Raw genomic sequence first — 23228 nt, 5'->3', positions numbered from 1 at the left:
CCAGAGTGAAAAAGTGTTTTCAGGAAAATTTATAGTAAATTTTATGCAACAACTTATGATGTTCAGTTGAGCATTAGTGTCCACAAATACTGTTAGAACCCCTCTACTATAATTTTTATGTATTTAAAAAAGAAAATATCAAAGAAATTCATATATGTCAGGTACAATACAATTTCTGAAGAAACAGCAGTGCTTTTTTCACAACTTATTACTGCCTTGCTTTTATTATTATTATTATTATTATTATTATTATTATTATATGAAGAGACAGTGGAAGGAATGTAAACTGTAGTGGAAATCTTAAAAACAGAGGAAGGGAGATTTATATGTATGTGTCTCAGTCTATTTATCGTGTGTGTGTGTTAAATAAGGTGGGGGGGGGGGGGGGGGAATACAAAGGCAAGCGTGAAGCCAAACAGTTTCTGACGTCACTGATGATGACCCGGAAGAAGAGGCAGCAGCCTGTGACCTCTGTGCCGTGTACGTAGGGAGGAAAGATGTCGGAACAGAGGTTTGATTGTTCTACTTTCCTTCGGCAGTAGTTCAAACATCTTGACAACTTCAGGTGTGACCGAGCCGGAAACGGAATGTCTTTACCGACAAAACGACAGTGTTTTAGTGGTTGAAGTCGTCGGTGTGGTTTGTGACATAAAACTGGCTCCTTTCAGCTCTTCGCTGTGTCACAGCAGAAAATTTATCAGAAAACCAAGCGCCAGGTGTGAAGCAGCCAGCTAGCTGGTGTCGGTGTCAGCCACGTCAGCTAGCGCACATTCTTACAGGCACCAGGTTTTGTCTTCTCAGTGTCCAGCCTCAAGGACTTTTCTCCGGCCATGGCTCCGATGGGTATTCGGCTGTCACCGCTCGGTGTGGCGGTGTTTTGCCTTCTGGGACTCGGCGTCATCTACCATCTGTATGCCGGGGTCATCTCCAGTCGCCTGACGGCTTTCAGGTCAGACTTCAGGCGTCACCTTACACGTTGTAACTCATCATCTGTGCTTGCAGACGACGCTTCTGAAAACAAGCTAAAGTGCTGACTATACATCTGGTTCCCTGCATGGCCCTTCTGATGGTGCTGTCTGTTGTTTCACTGCTCTAAAACAGGTCAGGATCGATCGATAATGCAGATATCAAATTGTATCCATGTGAAGCTGTTTCTTATAAACCAGCTATTTACCAGCTGATATTGGTTTATTTAAGGTGTCTCCCTGACTGAGCTTAATTTCTGTGCCTCGAGGTCCCAGTTCAGATGTTGTCTTGAAAAGTGAATACCTGGTGATTCTTACCTGAAACAATTTTAAGTAAATAATATTTATCATCTGATGAGCATGGCATATGTCAGTGGTGGGATATATTTGGCCGCAGGTGGACATTTAGTACTGAAGTTGATGCTGAAGCTGGAAAAATGGTCAAATGTGAAAAAGTGAGAGATTTTTACGAGAACCAAACTATGATGGGGAGGGACGGAACAAGTTTTGACAGTCTCTGAGAAAACTTTCTCTTTTAAGGGATCCCCTAAGAATCCAGTCCAGACTCCATGGGGCCATCCTCAGGCTATGATGCCATTTTCTGAGAGACTTGATTGGCCAGAGGGTGGTGGAGCTTTCATAATCAGTGTTCTCAATCTGCAACATAACCTGCTCTGGATCAGGTTAACCTTTCAGCAGAAGTTGCTGCATTCATATATCTAGATAAGAAGTGATACAAAAATCCAGGATTTTATCTGAACTCACCTTCAGTAAGTCCTCTATCTTCCTCTTGACTTAAAAAATGCTACCTACTGTCACCATGGGAACTGGGATTTTGGAATGTCATAAAAAGCATTTTGTGATCATAGCGTATATCTGTCCAAGGATCAAAGTGTCAGTAAAATTGCCTGGTTGCATTTGTGGTACTTACTATTTTGTTTTGTTGTGATCATTCTAGATGAAACTGAAATGTTTTTTTTTTTTTTTTAAATCTCTCTGTTAAAATATCTAAGATTCCCATTGTGTGTGTTAAAAGTGGTCTGTGTGGAGGCATTGAATGTCTGATATGACAATGGTTTGATTGTAAAAGCATAAACACAGGATACATGCTTGTGGGGCAGTTTCAAAAGCTTGCCTTGTCATTAACCTTGTTACAATCAGGACTGTCTTTAGTCTAACACATTTCTTTTGTTCCTCTTTATCCATGCAGACAGAGAAGGAAAGTGGATCTGAGGGACTTACTGGCTGTCTCAGTGGAGGCTGCTGTTCTCGGTGGCAGAGAGGTAAAAACATTGTGTATCTTTTACTGCTCAATGATCACGGATTAAGAAAACTCTCTCAATATGACAGTGACCTTTGAAACCATTCTTGCAAAAAAAAAAAAAAAGTTTACCCAGTGGGCATCTACCTTCTTTCTCACACATAATCCTAGATGAGAACATCCAGGATGTATTCATTTACATTTTTAGGTGTGACTTGTGAATATTCAAGACTGTAAAGTTTAAAATGACCCACTGCTTTAGATTTTTTTTTCCTCCTTCCCATCCTCTCCAACAGCTAGACATGTACCGTAATTTACAGATTATAAGACGCTACTTCTTTCACACACGTTGTCAATAGATCTGGTGTAAAGGCAAAATCTTTCTGTGTAAAATAATTCCTGCCATATGCCCTTTTCTCCCATGTTTCCAACACCTGCAGCTTATAAATAAGTGCAGGCTATATATGTACAAAACAGTTTTTCTCTCTAAATTTAGCAGGTGCAGCTTGTATTCAGGTGCGCTGTATAGTCTGGAAATTACTGTAGGTGTCATTCAACTGAATCTACAGCATGTGGATTGTGGTTTTTCTCCACAGGTGAAGAAGGTGCATGATGAAGATAATTTGAAGGAGCGATCAAAGGGAAAGACAAAGGAGGGAGCCAATGAACTTCTGACTCAGGGAGACCTGCAGTCTCACAGAAAGATGTATAACCTCATCAAGAACTCCTTCCCCAATGTTTTGGTGAGCACAACCACTCTGTATATTATGTTTCTGGTATTCTCCGCATAGAATATCACAGAATACAGGTTTTCCCAGTGCAAATGTAACTCCCCAATACCCTCTCCAGTGAGCCCAGGTGTTAGACTTTAATGTGTCAATGTGACGTTTTTTATGAGGCAATACATCACTAAAGAAATAACCAATTATTAATGTCATTAATGCCATGGCTGCATATTTTTACCTTGGAACTCATTGGTCACCATATAAAATGGGTTTACATATAAAATTATATGGACTGCTACTCATCCCAGACTGCTGAATCACAAACAAAGCGTTAGAGTCCTGCCTGGGTTCAATTTTGGAACTCTGAAAGGTGCACATGTTGATTCAGGATTCAATTTCAGTTTGGATTTTTGGGCTGGGGAAAATTCCAGGATGTAGCAAGGCGCTGCACAACTCAAGTAGTTTGTGAATTAGACTTGTGTTACATCCATTCAGAGATGTTGCAATACAAGCAGAGATCAAACTATGCACACAGGCTCAGCTATGAAACATAGCAGACTGGGCGCAAACTAATTTTGGGTCCTTGCTAACCTTTAGAGTATGTGTTACTGCTGCTGTGCTCATCTTGTTCCACATAACATGCCTATCCATTTTTAACTGGACTTTTTGGTCTGTAACTGGCTTTCATTATCAATTGCACAAAAATGTGACTGAATGTGGATATCTTTGTGTCATTAGGAAATCTGTTGTTGTACGTGTACATGTTGTGTCTTTGTTTTCAGGTAAACAGTGAGGAACATGACAACATGGTGGATAAGGCAGCAACCTGGAGCAGAGACATCCCAGCTGACATACTTGAGAAGATAGAGGGGGGCAAGGATGTTCCTGTTGAGAGTGTCACAGTGTGGATTGATCCTCTAGATGCAACACAGGAATATACAGGTGTGTGTATCTCTAAAGAGTCACATTCTTAAATATTTTAATATGTCTGTGTTTCAAACAGAGCTGTCAAACTGTTTTATTGCGAAGTTTCCATAGTTAATCTAATGTTTAAAATTCTATTATTTAGCATTTCTCAACTGTTTTTAAATCCATATTAATAATTTAAAATAGTTGTCAGAAATTAAATTAATGCAAAGAAAATTTTTTCATGAACTTGCCTTTTAGATTTATTTAAAATCAAAACAAATGTAATGAGCCTGAATTACTGCGTGGTCTTGAGGTAGAAGACATAAATTTTTTGCAACGAGTCTGGGCCATTTTTTGTCGCACAAGTTTCTTGTGTTTTTTCTAAATGAACTTTCCACATTGAGTACTATGCAGAAGGGCATACACAAAATGTACAGCACATTATAAAGTGCATATAAAAAAAAAAAAAAAAAAAAAAATATATATATATATATATATATATATATATATATATATATATATATATATATATATATATATATATATATATATTATATAACGTGAACCATTCAGAAGCCTATGGATCGCCTAGTATGCACCCTTAAGAAGCAGGAGGCTGATGACAGCTAGATAACATTTGAAGGCAGTGTTGATGGGACAGAACAGCATCAAGCGATTAATGCAATATAAAAAATGATGTTAATCGTAGCCTTTTAATCAATCAAAAGTGCATTAATGTTCAGATCCCTAGTTTTAAACTCTCGAATAGACAAACCCAGCAGTTGGAAGATAGAGTAATTTGATAGAGTAATTTTATAATGTATTATTAAGTTTGACTTTTGTAAATAATTTTCAGTTTGATATTTTATCCTATCTGATAATCCCATCTTTTATATGAAGTTAGTAGTGTAATTAACTTTTGTCCGTAACAACTAATATAACCCTGCAGTTTTAATTTTAATTGCTAAGTAAATCACCACTGAATTCAATTGAGAAGTTGATACCTGAATATTCTGCATTCAGCTTTGCTTAAAGGAGCAGGACACCAGCCAGCACCCCCTTCACTCATCTCCTCTCTTTCTCCACAGAAAACCTTATAAAGTTTGTGACCACCATGGTATGTGTGGCTGTTGATGGTAAACCAATCATTGGGGTCATACACCAGCCTTTCACTGAGTTCACTGGTGAGTATGTGGGCCTTTTTTTTTTTTTACTGCTTTGACTTTTATATATTAAAAAAAATAAGCATTCACTTTACATGGGTAGTTTGTGGCTTTTTTTGAATTTTGAATAGAAAAAAACACAAAAAGACATTGGTGACTTCTTAATATTGTAAGATCGAATTTATTTTCCGCCTCATAATTTTAAAACTAGAAAATTCCAGGGAAAATTTGAAATGCTATGGGGGCCTGTCGCCCGGACGAGCAACCCACGTACCATCTTTCTGCTTTCAAAAGTCACCCCGATCGCATTTCGGTTTGGAGAACTGATTGCATCAGATTCAATTGTTTGCCAGATAAGACTATGACCTTGAGGAATGAGAATATGTCTGTGTGCGTCTGTATATCAGTCTGTGTGTGCGTCTGTATATCAGTCTGTGTGTGTCCTGCAGTCTAACACAAATGTCAGTAGTAACAGCTGATCAGCAATCTGATGACATCACTGACTGCAGCTGTGTGTCTGAACTTGGATTGCATCATCCTTCTGAGAAAGCCCATTAGAAAACAGGTTCATTTCTGTCAGCGAGCCTCTCACTTTGAGACTATTTGTGACAAAATGGTAATTCCTATCAGAAAACCGAGCAGACGCTGAGTGCCACAACAAGTGTCTGAAGCTGTGTGTTTATTTTGGTGTTTCTAGGATGTAAAATGTGGACACGGGAGCAATTTAAAAACACATGAAAATGTGAACTCCTCTCCCTCCAGGCAGAGAAAAATACATGGGGAGTAATAGGAGAGAGGAGGGGTGAGCATGTCTTTTAGAGGGGCACAGTTCAAATTTGGTTTGTCTGACAGTTTCAAGAGAGGACAAGAATCTCTACTACTTTGGAGAAAATGAGGCGTATACCTTAAACTATGTGCCCGTGAGGGCAATTTAAAAATAGATTTTTAGAGAACCCTCAGCTCACTGACACACTCTAACTTAAGTGTCCTCCACTGTAAGCCACCAACATTCCGTGCAATACACACATATGGGAAACTAAAACTTTCAGCAGAAATGAGGTGAGAGGAGCATGACACTTGATCTGTGATTGTGTAGTCAGCGTAGTAGCTATCATAAAGCCTGTTGTCACCAACAGAGTTCAAAGTGTTGTGACTCGTTTAAACTTTGAATGGAGTTTCTGTGACAAAGTATGACTAAGCAGTGAGGCTCCAAAGAGGGGTGGGTTTGATCCACAGCAACAGCTGCATACAGACCTGCGCTGAGAGAGCTGCGGTTGCCACGGTGATTTGAGAATTCGCTCTGCTCAGAGCTCAGACTCCCCAAAAGTCTCCGAAAAGTGGCTTTTGACCACGTCCCGCTCTACTGAAATTGTGAGCAAACCGTAGCTTCGGTCTGAAAAGCGAAAACACCGTGAGAGACAGAAGAGCCTGCAGATTCCGACAGTCTTTATTTGAATCAACGCACAGTACGAAGACAAAGTGAGATTGTTTGCACCGAGATTGAGGAAAAGGTTAATTTACATTATGTTCAATTGGGGCAGAAACAGGGGTTGCTGTCGATCTGGGCCCCCCCGTTTAAATTTGGTGAGGAGCCCACCTCTCAAAATTAAATCAAAGTCACCTCTCTTTGAGGAAAAAGTTATTCGGACTGCTCATTTGAGCGCTTGTAGTTTGAAAAGTGTACTGTTTAGGAGAAAATGGTTTGATATTCTGGGAAAAGCACAAGATTTTCTCCGTTTTAAAGTTTGAATGACATTTCTACGTGCAGGTATGAGAGAGCTAGGTGACTGAGAAAATAGGTGAATTTTTGTGGGGATTTTTTTTTGGTTCCAATGCATTTCCTTTCGGCCAGTTTTCTGGGAATAACTTTGGGAAAAATCTGAATCGCGACACTAAAAGACTTAGCACACTATTCCCGATCGATCCACATGTTTTGATATATACATTTTTGGGCTTTTTTCAATGCTGCGGGCCGCATTAATTGCCAAAAAATGATGGAATAATAAATAAATATATAATAAGTATGGAGAAGATTGGAGAAGTAGTGCCTCTGTGCTGAAGCCTGTGGCACTAAATAAATAGATCATAAATTCTGCTTACTGTGCATTTATTTTATTCTTATTAAAGCTTATTTTATTCTTATTATTAGTTCAAATTCTGATGATACAAAAATTATATTAAAACAGTATGCATTGAAGATGAACTAACCCCCCCTTTCTTTTGTCTCTCTTCCCCAGCCTGGGCATTTGTAGATCAGGGCTCAAATATGCGTCCACGGTCATCCTATAATGTTAATCCTCCAAATGTAATTGTGTCGCGTTCACACTCTGGAAAAGTTAAAAGTTATATTCATGGAGCCTTTGGAAACAGCACATCGATCACAGAGGCAGGTGGAGCAGGTGAGTAGAGAATCTGTGTTAATGTATGTTTTAAACATTAAATTAATACCAGTCTTCCTTTAGTAAAATTCAGCTGTTCAAAGAAAAGGGGCCCATTGTATCATAGTTTTTTTTACAGTTGTTGCTTATAAGCAGCAAACCTACAAAAATGTTTATGTGAAATGTAATTTTACTTGTCCCAAAATAGAGGAGGTCAGATGCCTTTGTATTTTTAATTTTAAAGCAAGTCTCAATTGTAATTAAAGAAAGTTAAGGTATGAAAGTGCTCAATCCACAGAGAATGAATCCACCCCCCCACCCCCCAATCTCTCTCAGGGTATAAGGTTCTTTCACTTTTGGAGATGCCTACACGTGAGGCAGGCTCTATAGACCAGGCAGATGTTTACGTCCACATCACCTACATTAAGAAATGGGACATCTGTGCTGGTGCAGCTGTACTAAATGCGCTAGGTAATGTAACAGCTTCTTTTTTTTTTCTTTTTTTTTTTCACCATTTGTTGAACATTTCAGTTTCATATTCTGATTAGATTTTTGTGTTTATTAAATTTCCATTTATAGGCAAACTCAGCTGTGAGAGTTTCACTATTTAAAAAGCTTATCATGAAATTCTACATTAAATTTTTGTAGTCTGATCTTCTGTTCAAACTAAAGTAGTGTTAATGTTGCACCTCCTCACTCAGTAAACAACATAGTGAGAAGCTGATAGGGAAAATGTGACTGTGCAGTGCATTGTACTAATGACAGGTAATCGTTATGATTGTAGGAGGCCATTTGACGACCCTAAAGGGAGAGGACATCGATTTTAGTGGGATGCCAGTTAACAAAGGAGGACTGGTGGCCAGTGTGGGTGTGGATCATAAGGCCATACTGGAGAAACTAGCAAGTTGGGACCCTGAAAAGCACTGAAAGACACAAACACAGAGCCAGTGGTCAGGTTGTGAGAGGACAACATATGGTGTTCCTTTTCTGCAACTAAGAGTGGTTTCTCAACTTCACCAAATCTGCACAATTTAATCATTGCAAGACACCAAACATCTACCTTGAGGTTGGAATTGAGCCACTGTCACTGTCAAGTTCCACTGGGCAAGACTGGAACCAATATCGCTGCAATTGGAAACTTCTGTGGCTGATTTAATGGCTCTAACTACCCACTCCCCAACACGCATGCTTATTTGCAGCTGAAGAAATGACATCCTCCTCTTCTTGTGCATATACACAGAAACATGCTAACAGTGAACACTGGACAATAGTTGTCATCCCTTCCTTCATTATCAGAGGACAACACGATGACTCAAATGTGAAATGTTAAAGGAGCACAGTACTGAACATCACAACAAGTGATGTAACAATATTTTCTTTTATAATTTTAAGAGCCTACTTTTATCAACAAAGCATAGGCCATTTGGTCCAGTGATAACCTCTCGTTATTTAGGACTAGAAAGAAACCTTACCTCACATAGAACCAGGTGGAAAACAGTTATTGTTATGAAGTTTTGGCCCCTATGAACCCAGTGTTAATTAGCACCAGTTCACTACACACTGTCCTTAAATCATCTGTTCTTCTGAGGTAGCACTGAGACAGAGCATCTTAGCTTTGGATTTAGAAAGTAAATAGAAACAATGGCAAACTTAGTCTTGTTCACCTTGTAGATTCAAGTGAAATGCTGGACCATGTCTGGAGTACTATATTTTAAAAGAGCTATGGCCACATTGCAATTGCTTATATATTGCCTTCTCTCTAAAAATTAAAAGAAAAAAAATTGTGGTAGTGTTTTTAAGAAGGTGAACTGCTATAGTTAGAAGTTAGTATTTCCCAAATCATGAAGAAAAAACAGGGTAGATCAGGTTTACTAAGTTACAAATTTTGCTTAAATTTGTTGTAAGCAAACAGCCTTATGCAAAAAACTGCTTTATTACTAATTAATAATGATTCAATGGGAAAATGATTTTTTTAGGGGAAGGAAATGTTCAAAGAAAAGCTGTGATAAAAGGATTTTGTTTTTTTTTTTTTTTGTTTTTTTTTTCTGACCGTCTCCCCCTTTCCTTTCCCTAGCACTTGTTTGGTTGAATGTGTAAAAATATCACCATGCAGTGAACATTAATATTCTAGGCCTGTTCCTCATAGTGACAGAAAATATATTTAAAAAAAATTATTAAAAGCAACATGATTGGTTAATCAGTTTAGAAGCCTGAAATTAGGAACACATTTATTAATGTCTTAAAGACCTGGGTTTACTGCTGAAAACTGACATGGACTTCTACAACATGAACTTCATTTTATGATTTTAATAGTTCCCCCTCATAATGTACACGGTCATTGTACTATCGCTGCTGCAGGGTCTGGATGTATGTGAGCAAAATGCAGTTGGCCCTTTTAAAACTTTGTCCTGATTGTTTTAAAGCCTCTGCGCTTGATGACAGAAAAAGACCGTAGCATGGTTAAGTTTGTGGAAGATGAGTATAAAATGATTGTAAGGGAGTTTGGTTTTGTGGCAGTTTTTTCCATGTATCCTCTACCAATGTAATGTCTGGCATGGAGAAGGGTGCTCATGTTAGTTGTGTAGCTGTTATGTGGCCCATTGTTGTCTTGTCAGCATCTCAACTTATTCATTCAACCATGCTCTACAGGAAAACTGAAATACTGCAGGTCACTGCAGGTGGAGCATATTCTCTGCACTAGCTCCCACTGCACCATCTTTAATTAATGTAGCTCCTGTCTTATTTACAGTTAAGGTGATTGTAACCTCTGCGTTACAAAGTATGGATTAGGAGAGGAATAACCTGTATGCTTGAGTATGGACTTTTCTGTGCACAAAACAAATCTAGCTGATGGAGATCACAAAATACTTATTTGACTAAGTCATAAACCTGTGCTGTTGGACAGACTTGGTAAACCCAAAAAAATGCAGTGGAGGGGGAAGTGCAAATATCTGATGGAGTCTTCTGGGTAGGTCGGGCGTATTGGGGGAGTCCGAGTGGACCATCCATGTCGAGATTGGGAGTTGGGGCCTTAAAGTCACCTCTACAGTGGCCTGTAGATGTTGGATGATGGGAGATCAGGATGCTGTTTTTCATAGTTTTGTTCCAATAGTCAGTACACACAGCTCAGGATGGAGGAAGTTCAACCTCAGGAGTTCTTATGCTCCCTCTGGATAGTGGGTGAGTTACTGAAGTAGCTGAGGCATCCTGTTCATGAGTGAGGTTCAATTCAATTCAGTCCTTTATTGTCATTGTCATAATGACTATTAACCTGATCCTAGTGAGTTATAAATAGCACGATCCTGTTCATTAATGAGTTTAAAAAGTAATTAGAAGTTAATAGACAATCTGGTGAATGGGGTAGTTGGAAAAGCACCAAATGTACCAGCCACTCGCTATCCCATTCCTGATCTATGGGGAGGGTCAGAAAGATTGACTGGAGTAGGCTGTTCCTATACATCCAAAGGAGGAAGTTGAGGTGGTGAGGATGCCTCCTGGGCATGTCTGAATGGGAAGAGAGCTCTTAAGCAACTACATATCCTACCTGGTATTGAAGCGTCTTGGGAATGTAATAGCAAGTGTTGCTGGAGAGAGGGATGTTTAAAATTCCTTGCTTAACCTGCTGCCACCTTGAGCCAACCCCAGATATGCAGAGAAGAAGCATGGATAAATGGAATTCATTGAGTTGTGACACAATGTTGGGCTGATCAAAACACATTGTCTGGTACAGTGTAAGTGATGTTTTGCAGATTCTCATTATGCCATTATGCAAACATTGCATTGCGTGATAACTTCTATGAGGACTAGAAACAGCAAGGTGAAAGAAAGGCTGCATGGCTGACGATGCTTAAGTCTTAGCTCAACTTGAATTTTGAGATATTTAATCAGCCTGAATATCACCATTCGGATTTTCTTTGTTGTCCTTCTAAAACTTAGAAATCCTCTAAATTTTGATTCATTAGCTTGGCTTCTCAGTGAGTTAAAAGCAGACAATTGCATTTTTATACTTTTTAAAGTGGATGACAGTGTTGCCTCACAACAGACCACAGTAAAACAGTCAATTGTATTTCAGTGGTATTTTGTCACAAGTGAATTAAAACCACATCTCGGGAAATAGGTCATGGCTCATGTTGGCAACTCTGTGGAGTTAAACTCACTAAACATTTGTGCTACTGACTCATTCATTGTGCATTCATTACAAGTGGTAAAATGTATTTGTGCAAAAATAACCCCATGGTGCTATTCCTAGACTGTGCTCTGTGTTAAGGTAAATGTGTGCCTGCATGGTTTGCAAAATTTCTCATTCACAGAAAAATGTCACTGTAGGACCACTGTACTGCTTGTCATAAGTTTGTCAGTGTGTTTTAAATGTTTCAGCCAATATTTGAATGATCTTGTTAAATATGAAGTTACCCCCATATCCATAATGTTGTATGTAATCTACTATAGATGGAAATGTCAAATTAAGAGTTAAATGCTCGTACAACACTTCCTGCTGCAGACTGAAGCCATCAGTGGGTTAAAGGTTCATCTGTATAATGTGTTGACTTTAATTTTAAAACAGATCAATTCAAAGAAGCATGAGAGAACAGTGATCACTCTCAAAGATGCAGCTTTTCCACTTGTTCCTATTTGAGCTTGGACTTGGGTTGGCAGGTTTGAGTGTCTTTAACAATATTGATGGATGACAGTGTTGGCCAGAACACTACACTGAACTGACCCTGTTACTCTGTTGGTAGTGTCATATATGAAAGGCCTTTTACATTAATTTAAGAAAAAGACCAATGTCCATTGGAGCTGAATCTGTGCACAGAACCTGTTCTATCAGCTTTCTTGCTAGTTGACCAGCTCCCTGCAGTTCTAAGACAACTTTGTCCAGGACGCTGTCAGCACTTAGCTAGAATGTAGTTTGCAGTTTTATTCCTTTTTGTGCTTGGATATGCTACTTACATGCCTTGAGCTTTTCAGTCAAGCAACGCTTTGGTTAATTTAAGTTCAATCTAGAGATACTAAGTTTGAAGTAATTAAATTGCGTTAGTTGTCATCTTAATGTCATCTCTTGGTCTCTCTTTGTATGTGGAGACTTCTGATGGTCCAATTTACAGAGATTAACAGTTTTTAATCAAAATCGCCCAATGAGGCAAAATTGGCAATTTCCTGAGAAGAAAACCCAAAGAATCGAATCCATCCCAACAGCTGGCTAAGAGTAGAAATAACTAAGGATCAGTTCTGTGTTACCCTGTCTGTCAGTTGGCCTGATAGCAGTGTTTTAACTAGCTGATTTGCCTCTTATCCTCCTTCAGCTGTGAATTTCCATTTAAACATCAGTGTGCATAATGTTGAAGGCTGTCTATTTTTTTTTTTCTTTTAAAGCAAGCAAGTGAAATTAGTTGACAAGTCAAATGAAAGTAAACAATTTAGAACATCAGAAAGGTAGAGTAATTTAGGAATGAAGAACTATGTTTGTGTTCAGTTTGTCTACAAATTTGGTACAAGCTTTCACAGGTGAATTGATTTGATTTTGGTGGTCAATCGTCAACAAGGTCACTGTGACCTCAAAACACAATTTCAGCCTCTTGAACACAATCCATGAAGAATGCTTTGACACCAACAACCACGTGGCCACCAAAACGAAACTAAGTCATAATTTATTTTCCTGATGCATCTAATAAACATTCACAAAAACAAATGTTGAGAATTTTTTTCATTTGCAAAGTGTTCTGTTGTTTAGTGCTGTTCTGAATTGTGGATAGAATTAATATGCCAACACCATATTCATCCTGTTAGTCTTTCAGCTCTTAGTGGGACTGTCCAAGTCATCTGTGCTGAAGCTAAAGGGTTTATCGTAGCCCATGAGATGATTGTAGTCCTGAGGGACTGTGAACAGGTCTGGGTTTACCAGCAGACCCATGTTGTTGACGTAGAAGGTGGTGAACATCTTGCTGATTGCTGGGATCTTGACCTGGCTCTGGTGGAACACGTTCCTTTTTTCCATGAGGAAGACATTGCAGGTGACAGCAGTGTAGGTGTCGCTGTCTGGGTTGTGATACAGACGGATGACGTAGCCTTTGGTGATGAGGTGAAGGAGGACGGGGGTCAGGAAGGTGAAGAAGCCAATGACACCACAAAAAGCTGCTTGCATGGCAAAGCTGTGGACTCCTAGTCCTGTCTTCAGCAGTATCTGTGGCATGAGGAAGAGGCTCGCCCCGCTGGTGCTGTATGAGAACATCTTCACCCCTTAAAGGAAAGATTTAGAAAACAGTTTTGTGTGTTATTGAGGCTAACATTGTTAGATTAAATAACTGAGAAAGAACCTAAAAAAAAAAAAATTAAATATAGACTAAAATAAAACAAAATACAAGAAGCATAAATAATGATTTGCATTAAAAATCATTAGAACATAAAGTGCAAATGAAAGATGAACATTTCAAGTGCTTTGAAAAAGCTCAATCATAAGTGCGTTGGTAGTTTGTTCCAGTTGTGTGGAGCATTATACCTAAATGCTGCTTCAAGGGTTAAATTTTATTTCTTTTATTTATTTTATTTAAAATAAAATTAGAATTAAGAGCCATTTCTGTACTGTGGTGAAGTCGGAGGCAGGATTGAAATTTGTCAAAAATTCTCTAAAATAAGTTCACTCCAGATAACTGATATATGTTCAGAGAAATGTAAAAATGATTTGCCTGAGCATCTTGGAGGTCTCTAAATTATCAGCCCCCCCCCAAAAAAAAAAAAAATAAAATAAATAATGAAAAAAAAAAAAAAAAAGTCACCTTTCTTGGCAGATCGACCCTTGGTCATAAAACCGAATTTGGTTGATGCTGTCTCATTGAAAATAATTACTACATTTGGTCAGCCATGTTTCACAGAGAAGAAGTAAAAAGTAGTAAAAAAAACAAATCTAGGCCACTGGTCATAATATTGTCATTAACTAACAGTGATTTGTTGGCTAGTAATCTGATATTGGCGTGTTATAGTCAGTAACTAATTGAACCCTTTTTATTTCTCACTAGTTTAACCATTTTATGTTACCTGTCATTATAGGGACTGAGAAACCAAAAAAAAAAAAAAGGACTCACCTCTGACAGCAGTTCCCAGGCTGCCGGTGTAAATGAGGTTCCCATCCTCAGAGTGCGTCTGTGCTGAGAGGAAACGGGACAATGGACAAGGGGACTGGATCTACTCAAAGAAACAAAATAACTCACAATGAAGCTGGCTTTGGTAGCTCCCTGTTAGACACATCTGATGCTGTGTGTGCGTTTTCTCAAACCAGATTGGCAACTCCAGCACGCACACACAAGCTGTGTGTTAGCTGCTGCCAGTTTACCTTCCTGTATAGAGGTTGCAGGATATCTGAATGTTTTATCTCTTCAGTTCAAATGACTAGATGGTCTTTAGATTTACTGCAGTTACTGCACTGATTTGACTTCACAAACCTTGGGCCTGCATCACGAAGCTGGATTAACATGCCTGGGATCTCTTTTCACTATCTGGCTCCACTTTGAATAAGGCAATCCTGATAAACGGTTATGAACTTGCTAACTGAATGCAGGGTTTTCTATCAAGATCAGTGCACATTCACAAAAAAGGGGCAGGGTTTGCTGCATATGACCAATGGGATCAAGGAGAAGACATTGAACTGCATATTTCACAATGAAGGAGCAAAGTAAATTAAAAAAAATATGAAGACATCAATAATTAATGCAAATAGTAACCGATGCATCTGCCAAAAGCCACAGACCTGTGATGGCACAGAGACTGCGTATTGTATCAACATGCGTCCACTGATAGAGAATCATCTCCAGACAGGGTCCAAAACTAACACTCACCACTTACAGGCAGATTTTGACTCTGATTGGTAAATTTTTAAGACCACTCGCCACTTTGGCTCAGTTTTTTTTTTTTTTTTAACCAGTGAAAAATGTATTTTTTGTCACTGGAGAACAATGTTGATATTGGCTGCTTCTCTGGCAGAGTAATGTACATGTCAGGCCAAGACGATCTTTGGTCACGTAAGTGCGTCAGTCATGCCGTCATTCACATCACGTGGGTGTGTATAGTGAGGAGTTACTTTACCATGTGTGATTTCATATTGGAATCAATTTGTGGGAAATACTGCACAGAACAAGGCCTGGCTTCTACCTAATCAATACTTGGTTACAAAATAAGTTAAAGAAATCTCTTAAACTCATTCACAAGTTCTATTCAGCTAAAAACTATATCAAAAAAGACTTAAAAAGGAAATCAATGAGAATTGTAGTTTCTGTGATGAACACCCTGAAACCGTTGTTCACTTATTTTGGTATTGTCCTGTTGTTAAAAGATTCTGACAGAGCTTATGTGATTTTTGTTTGTGATTATATTGATACTGACTTTGTTTTCCCTTGTTTGGTCACTTAAAAATGATAATGCACAGGGACAAAAAAAACAAAAAACAAAAAACACACCCACATACATGATTCATTTTGTTCTTATAATGGCCAAATGTAATATTCATCAATGTAAGTTCACAAATAGAACTGACTGCTTACACTATGTTAAATATATTTTTGTAGCTGTCGTTACACTGTGTATCCCCAGCAATGTCCCGTACTGTTCATGAAATAGTACTTTCTTCACAAAAAAAAAAAAAAAGCCTGTTGTTGTTCCTGTACCCACTCGTTCCTCGTAGAATAAGTAGTAAGAAGAAAAAGAAGAACGTAGAAAGAATTATTCTGTAATGATGCTTGCCAGAAATTGCAAACACTAAACCAAAAGAATCTGCTAAGGCTGATAGGCTGATATCTTAACGACCGAGGTTAACATTGCTACTGCTACTATGTATTAAAATATTGATCAAGAATCGCATAGACCCAAATTAAATATTAAATAATGCTGATAGAAAATGACAAATAAGAGTGAAAGAGTTAGTTATAGACCCTGTCTCCAAAATAGTGTAGATAATAAAAACGGAGAAGAAAAGCCCTTCATGATGAAGCACTCTGTTATTCTTAATGCCAATGTTCGCTGAAGACTAGCTAAACCGTTACCGAGATGCTGTGTTTCTTCTTTTTTTTTTTTTTTTGTACACATCCCTTGGCATTACCATCGTCCTGCCATTTTGATTTTGATGGCCTTTTGGGGTGCTTTAACATACCACACAACTCATGAAATATAGAATGCATGTGAAGACTGCATGAAATTTAGATATTTCACTGGTTACAGAAATGCACGTTAAAAAGGGATCGATGAAATGCACAAAAATTGAGCCCCTCTCTCAGGATTGACGTACAACAGCAAAAACTGGTACATGTGTATCATGATGAGCTCCAACAGGAGGTCAGCCATTTTGAAATGTCCACACCTCTTCTACTATAAGAAATTCCACCTACAGTTTTCATGACTTCATATTCACTCAGTATATCTCAAGACCATGAAGATGTGAAACTATCAAAATCTTTTTTGTGCTTTGTACCTGATTATAAAATGTTGCTATAAAAAGGGAACTCTTCATAGTCCAATCAGGCCTAAATTCACCACACATGATCAGAATCTTGCCCTGAACACACCTATGTATCAATATGTTGTTAGACAGAGCGCCACCAACTGGACACAATAAGTCACTGAAGGATCACGCCTCAAAGATGAACGAGCTTAAGGACGGAAGTCTTTTTTGTCCATTGTCCCTGCAGGGTGTTTTCTCCACAAAACAAAATACACTGGGCAGAAACAGAGCTAATAAACATGTTATTTTACAGAAATGATGAGGCGGTGTGTGTCTGTCGTGAGTCCGGGGTCACGTACCTTGTAATGCGGGTGGAGGGTCGACCTTCTGACGAGCTGCGGCTGTTTGACACACAGGCCGGGGAGCCGACCGCTGTGATGCGCTGCTGTAATGTGGATTGAAAGAAAGGGCTGGAAAACAGCACAGGGTCGTAATCTCGAAAGATTTACAGTAAACATTGCTGGCGACCGCAAAGGACTCGCTGATTTAACGTAACACACGATACTTCCGCTTCCGCCGCTTCTTCTTCTTCTTCGAGGTTCAGTCAGCGCATTACTGCCTCCAAGTGCCAGTCCGTCTGACCACCGCTGAACGAACAAATATGGCATGAACTCCAGAATTAACCAGTTTTCACATCTGCATACTTTCTAATGTTAAAACATAAGTAAAGGACATGCATAAAATCAAAGTAATAAAATCACATAAAATCATGAAGTTTATATGATTAAAAGAATATTCAGCAGCCTGAGTAAGTTTCATGCATAAGTGTATGATAATGCTGTATGCTGCTTTAACTTCCACTGGCAGTTTGTTCCACTTGTTAGCACCATAAAAGCCAAATCCTGCTTCTCTGTGTTTAGTCAGGACTCTGGTCTGGACTAGCTGACCTGAGTCCATGGATCTAAAAGTTCTGCTAGGTTCATATTCTCTAACCATATCAAACATGTATTCTGGTCCCAAACCGTTCTGTGACTGTAAACTATCAGTAGGGTTTGAAAATCTATTATGTGAATAACTAGGAAGTGTAGGAGGAGTAGGAGGAAGTGTAAACATTTTAAAACTGGTGTAATGTGCTCTGATATCTTTTTTCTGCTTAAAACTGTAGCAGCAGTGTTCTGGAAGAGCTGCAGCTGTTTAATATTCTTTTTGGGGAATCTGGTCAGAAGACCATTACAGTAATTGAGGGTATTGGAGGGGCAGCACGGCAGTGTAGTGGTTGCGGGTTTGGTTCCCAGCCTGGGTCCTTTCTGTGCGGAGATGAGTGAGTGAGCGAGTCTATTGGAGATGAACAAATGGATGAGCTTCTCCTGATTTTTTATCTTTAAAGTTTTCATTCTGTTGATGTTTTTGAGTTAGTAGTCCAGCCTATATCTACAGCTGCCCATTGTGATCACGACACAAGTGGGGATTAAATCTTAAATGGTCACAAGTTTGCATCAGTGCAACAAATTGTACAATTTGGGCTTAACAGAGTTTCTCCCACTTATCACAACTACAGGTGAAACTCAAAATATTAGAATATCGTGCAAAAGCTCATTCAAGTCAGCAATTCAACTTCAAATGTGAAACTAACATGTGATATAAACTCAGTCTATGCAAAGTGAGATATGTCAAGGCTTTATTTGTTATAATCTTCATGATCATGGCTTACAATTTTAGAAAACCCTAAATTCCAAATCTCAGAAAATTTGAATATTTGGAAAAGGTTCAAGACTATAGGCTCAAAGTGTCACACGCTCATCAGCTAATTGATCCAAAATACCTGTGAAGGGTACCTGAGTCTTTAAATGGCTTCTCAGTCTGGTTGAATAGAATTCACAATCATGGGGAAGACTGCTGACCTGACAGTTGTGCAGAAAAAAACCACTGAAACCCTCCACAACTAACCCTAACCGAGGCTGCAGTTAGTACATCAAGAGCCACCACACAGACCGATCCTGCAAATGGGCTTCAAATGTCGTATTCCTCTTATCAATCCACTCCTGAACAAACAACGTCAGAAGCATTTTACCTGGGCTAAAGACAAAAAGAACTGGTCTGTTGCTCAGTGGTCCAAAGTCCTCTTTTCCAATGAGAGCAAATTTTGCATCTCATTTGGAAACCAAGGTCCCAGAGTCTGGAGGAAAAATGGAGATGCACACAATCCAAGATGCATGAAGTTCAGTGTGAAGTTTCCTCAGTCTGTGTTGGTTTGGGGAGCCATGTCATCTACTGGTGTTGGTCCACTGTGCTTTATTGAGTCCAGAGTCAACGCAGCTGTCTATCAGGAGATTTTAGAACACTTCATGGTTCCTTCAGAAGACAAGCTTTATGGAGATGCTGACTTCATGTTCCAACAGGATATGGCACCAGCCCACACTGTCAAAAGTACCAAAACCTGGTTAAATAACCATCAGATAACGGTGCTTGATTGGCCAGCAAAGTCGCCAGACCTAAATCCCATAGAGAATTTATGGGGCATTGACAAGAGAAAGATGAGAGACATGAGACCGAACAGTGTAGCAGAGCTGAAGGCTGCTATCAAAGCATCCTGGTCTTCCATAACACCTGAGCAGTGCCACAGGCTGATAGCATCCATGCCACGCCGCACTGAGGCAGTAATTCATGCAAAAGGGGCCCAAACCAAGTACTAAGTACATATGCAAGATTCCACCTTTCAGAGGGCCAATAATTCTCTGTTTAAAATCCCCTTTCTATTAATTGTATGTGATATTCTAATTTTTTGAGGTTTTCATAAGTTGTAAGCCATAATCATCAAAATTATATCAAATGAAGGCTTGAAATGTCTTGAGTTGCATGTTATGAACCTACGTCATTACATTAATTTCACCTTGTAAATCTAATTGCTGGAATTAACAAATCTTTGCACGATATAATTAATTTTTTTGTTTCACCTGTATGACTGTAGCCCTGGTTTGGCCATGCTGTCAGAGAGAAGAGGCTGCAGATCCAGTCATCCAGCAGAGGGCAGCACAGGACTGTAAAAATTAGATTAAACTTTATTGTCATTGTGCAGAGTACAGGTACGCCTACGTAAACCTATGAAATGCAGTTAGCATCTAACCAGAAGTGCAAAAGAATAGTATTATTTACATAGAAGTGCAGGTATAAGTGCATACAACATTATATGATGTATATGCATATGCTGTATTTTACAATGTGTACAATATTGTTGACAGTGAGGTGTGTGTGTGTGTTCAACTTTATAATAAATACATTCTTTTAGATTAATTATTTTCTACATGTAGTTGAGGTTGACGGAGTAGAAGGCAGAGTGTATATGTAGGTGCTGTATCGTGAGTATGTACAAAAGGCTGTATGTACATTATAAATAAATAAATAATAGTAATGGGCAGCGGGAGAGAAAGAGTCAGTGCAAAATAAACAGTGCAAACACTGATATAAAAGTACAGGAACAGTGCAGTGATGAGTGCAATAATGCTTAGAACTGTGGTGTGGAGTTCAGCAGGGTCACAGCCTTATGAAAGAAGTTGCTCCTGAGCCTGCTCATGTGACAGTGGAGGCTCCTGTAACGCCTGCTGGATGAGAGGAGGGTAAAGAGTCTATAGCTGGGGTGTGATGCATCCTTGATGATGCTTTTTGTCCTGCCCACACAGCAATTCTTGTAGATGTTCTCTGTTCTCCGTTCTTTGTACCTGAAGTCCACGATCATCTCCTTGGTCTTCTGGGTATTAAAGCCCAAGATATTGTTGGCACACTAAGCAGCCAGCTGCTGGACCTTGTCCCTGCAGGCCATCTTGTCATCTCCTCTGATCAGGCCTACCACCGTGGTGTCATCTGCAAACTTGACTATGGTGTTGGAATCATGTGCAGGAATTCAATCATGGGTGAAGAGAGAGTACAGAAGGGGGCTCAGCATACAGCCTTGGAGCACGCCAGTGCGCAGGGTGATGGTAGAAGAGAATAGGTGCTCGAACTTCACAAATTGGGGTCTGTTAGTCAGAAAGTCCAAAGTCCAATTGCTGAGCGATGTGCTAATAAGAAGCTGGCTAAGCTTGAAGATCAGCTGTTCGTAAAGACCTCAGCCAGGGGCCCTGCAAAGACTATGAACACACAGCCAGGTATTCTGTCTGGGTCAGCTGCCTTTCGTACATTCACCCTGCTCAGGGTGGCACGAATATCAGAGCTGGAAAGTGAGAGGCAGTTCACCAGGTGAGGGGTCCTGGTGAATTTCGCTTTGAGTGCAAACAAATTTTGGTCCAACAGAAAATGGGTTTTGATAACATGTGCAATGAAAGGGAATGACTGCATAGTAGTGAGCAATAATTAGAACAATATCTTAACGCTAACTTAGCTCAGCTGTTGTCTCTCCTCTTCAACACCAGTTTAAATTTTCCAGGAAGACTTAATGCAGAATCTGAAATATGGTAAGTGAGTGATGTGATGAGTTATTCCATCAAGTTCAAATGTCTACAATTTTGTCAGTTTTAACTTTTAGACAATCTTGTCTCCTAAAATGGGATATTTACATACTTTGTTTGGCCATATACATTTCAATAAAACAACAATTGCCTCTTCAGACTATGTTCAGTAAAAGATTTGTCTCCATGGAATGTTTTTTTTTTTTTTTTTTTTTTAATTTTTGTGTCACATATATGTGGTGAGCGAGTGATTACAATGGTTGGCGACTATCAGAAATCTTTATCCCAGAATGCAGTTTAATAAATCAGCCTTGACTATTTCACACTTACAACTAGACACCACAAGACAAACACTTCAATTGTGTTGTAGCAAGTGTGGACAGATGCTCAGAAGGCAAGGCCTTTTATTTTCTCTTAGATTCATTTTGGATTTTATGTATTGGGTTGGACTTGAGTTTTTTCCATTTTCTGCATTTGACCAGAAGGAACCTTTCAGCCCCTGTAGCTGAAAAGTTGTCTGTGGAGGCTTTTTCAGTTCAAACACATATTTCTGAATTGCATGTTTGCCCTCACACACTATTTATACAGAGTTTACTGCGAAGGAAGGGGGCATTGGCTGCATGTTGTCAAGTTATGTCACCTACATATACACACACATACACGCTGGCAGGAGACAAGGGTTCTATTGAAATAAAGTGCTTTATTAGCCATGACTTCCTTCCACTCCTCTGACACCTTGACCTTAATGGCACAATAACATGTTTTTGATATAACTGCTCACATTTGAGCTCATAAAGTCAGATGTGGGCAATCTGTTATTATTTTCAGCACACATCAAAGCCCCAAAAAGTTTATACAATGATGTAGCAGCAGAATTTCTATATCAAAGAAGAGTAATTTCTGTGCTGAGTCAGATAGTTTTGGTTAACCTGGAGTAACCTCTCATCAAGTTACCTCAGGTCAGTGTCTGTATGCTATCAGTATTTATGCTTGTCATGCTTTGTTGATTGCACAGCCAAAGCTGTTAATGTGTAAAGACACACAACTTATCATGACTTTTGGTGAACTACAAGCCGATGATGTCTTTTGTGGAAGTTAAGAAATCATTCTTGTATCTATTCCACTGTTACTGAGATGTGGTTTTCCAAGTTAAGGCTGGGTTATTTTTTCTTTTTTTTTCTTTTTGTCCACTTGGGGACCAACGAAGGATCTGACTCACTGTCATAATATCCAATCCTCCAACTTTAAATTTACACAAAGACCTCGATTGACTGAATTTCATAGATATCTGGTGTATTTAGCATGCAAACCTGCTAATGTCTTGTTTCACAAGTCCAGGCTAGCTGGACTTGTGAAACAAGACAGTATGTGAGTCAGTGTTGCGTCCAGTCTGCCCTTAGTCCTAAATAACAGAATGAACGATTTCCTCTAAAGGTTGAAGTAATGCTACACCCCCAGATTTGCAGTGCAACTTTACACTCCAGTTGTTGGTCAGTAAAAAGCTAATAAGTGCTAGACTTTACTGTAATCCCGTTCTTCCATCCAAAGGAGTGGGCATAAACCCCGCTATCCTCCCCCTGTTTAAAACACCTCAATAATTCAAATAATTACTGTAACAAGTGATTGTTCTCATGCACAATGAGTCAAAATGATCTTTTTAGCAAAATTATGCATGGAAAGGAATCTTTTGTCTTTATGAGGGAAGGCTCACTATACTTGAATTTGAAACCCCCTGCTTTTTTGTGTATAAGTGGCAACTACACCATCTTTCTTACTGACCATACTATGATTTAAAAACGAGTAAATAATTGTTAGATTAATTTAATCCCTGAATTGTTAATTTGATGCACTTTGTGATTTGTGATTGGACTACATAAAAAATACAGAGACCGGTGTCATCCATTTTCCCACTTCACTGTGGTGTATGACTGCCGCCATCCCATTCACTGTGGAGACAGCAG

The 23228-nt window shown here is 39.0% G+C and overlaps 2 protein-coding genes across 2 annotated transcripts; one reads left to right on the top strand and one right to left on the bottom strand.

Annotated features, from left to right (window-relative positions):
* The first annotated feature begins 483 nt into the window (after positions 1–483).
* On the top strand, positions 484–13162 carry bpnt2 (3'(2'), 5'-bisphosphate nucleotidase 2). The gene is made up of 8 exons (XM_029524851.1): positions 484–949; positions 2176–2248; positions 2823–2969; positions 3734–3893; positions 4949–5044; positions 7261–7422; positions 7738–7872; positions 8186–13162. The coding sequence occupies exons 1-8, from the start codon at positions 831–833 to the stop codon at positions 8326–8328; spliced, it is 1035 nt and encodes a 344-aa protein (XP_029380711.1). The 5' UTR covers positions 484–830; the 3' UTR covers positions 8329–13162.
* tmem70 (transmembrane protein 70) lies at positions 13021–17395 on the bottom strand. The gene is made up of 3 exons (XM_029524852.1): positions 17185–17395; positions 14481–14580; positions 13021–13638 (listed from the first exon to the last, which is right to left on the bottom strand). The coding sequence occupies exons 1-3, from the start codon at positions 17341–17343 to the stop codon at positions 13193–13195; spliced, it is 705 nt and encodes a 234-aa protein (XP_029380712.1). The 5' UTR covers positions 17344–17395; the 3' UTR covers positions 13021–13192.
* Positions 17396–23228: the final 5833 nt, after the last annotated feature.

Source organism: Echeneis naucrates, chromosome 17 (assembly GCF_900963305.1).
Source record: "Echeneis naucrates chromosome 17, fEcheNa1.1, whole genome shotgun sequence".
NCBI lineage: Eukaryota > Metazoa > Chordata > Actinopteri > Carangiformes > Echeneidae > Echeneis > Echeneis naucrates.
The sequence above is the reverse complement of the archived record's forward strand: the minus strand, read 5'-3'. Positions and strand labels throughout refer to the sequence as shown.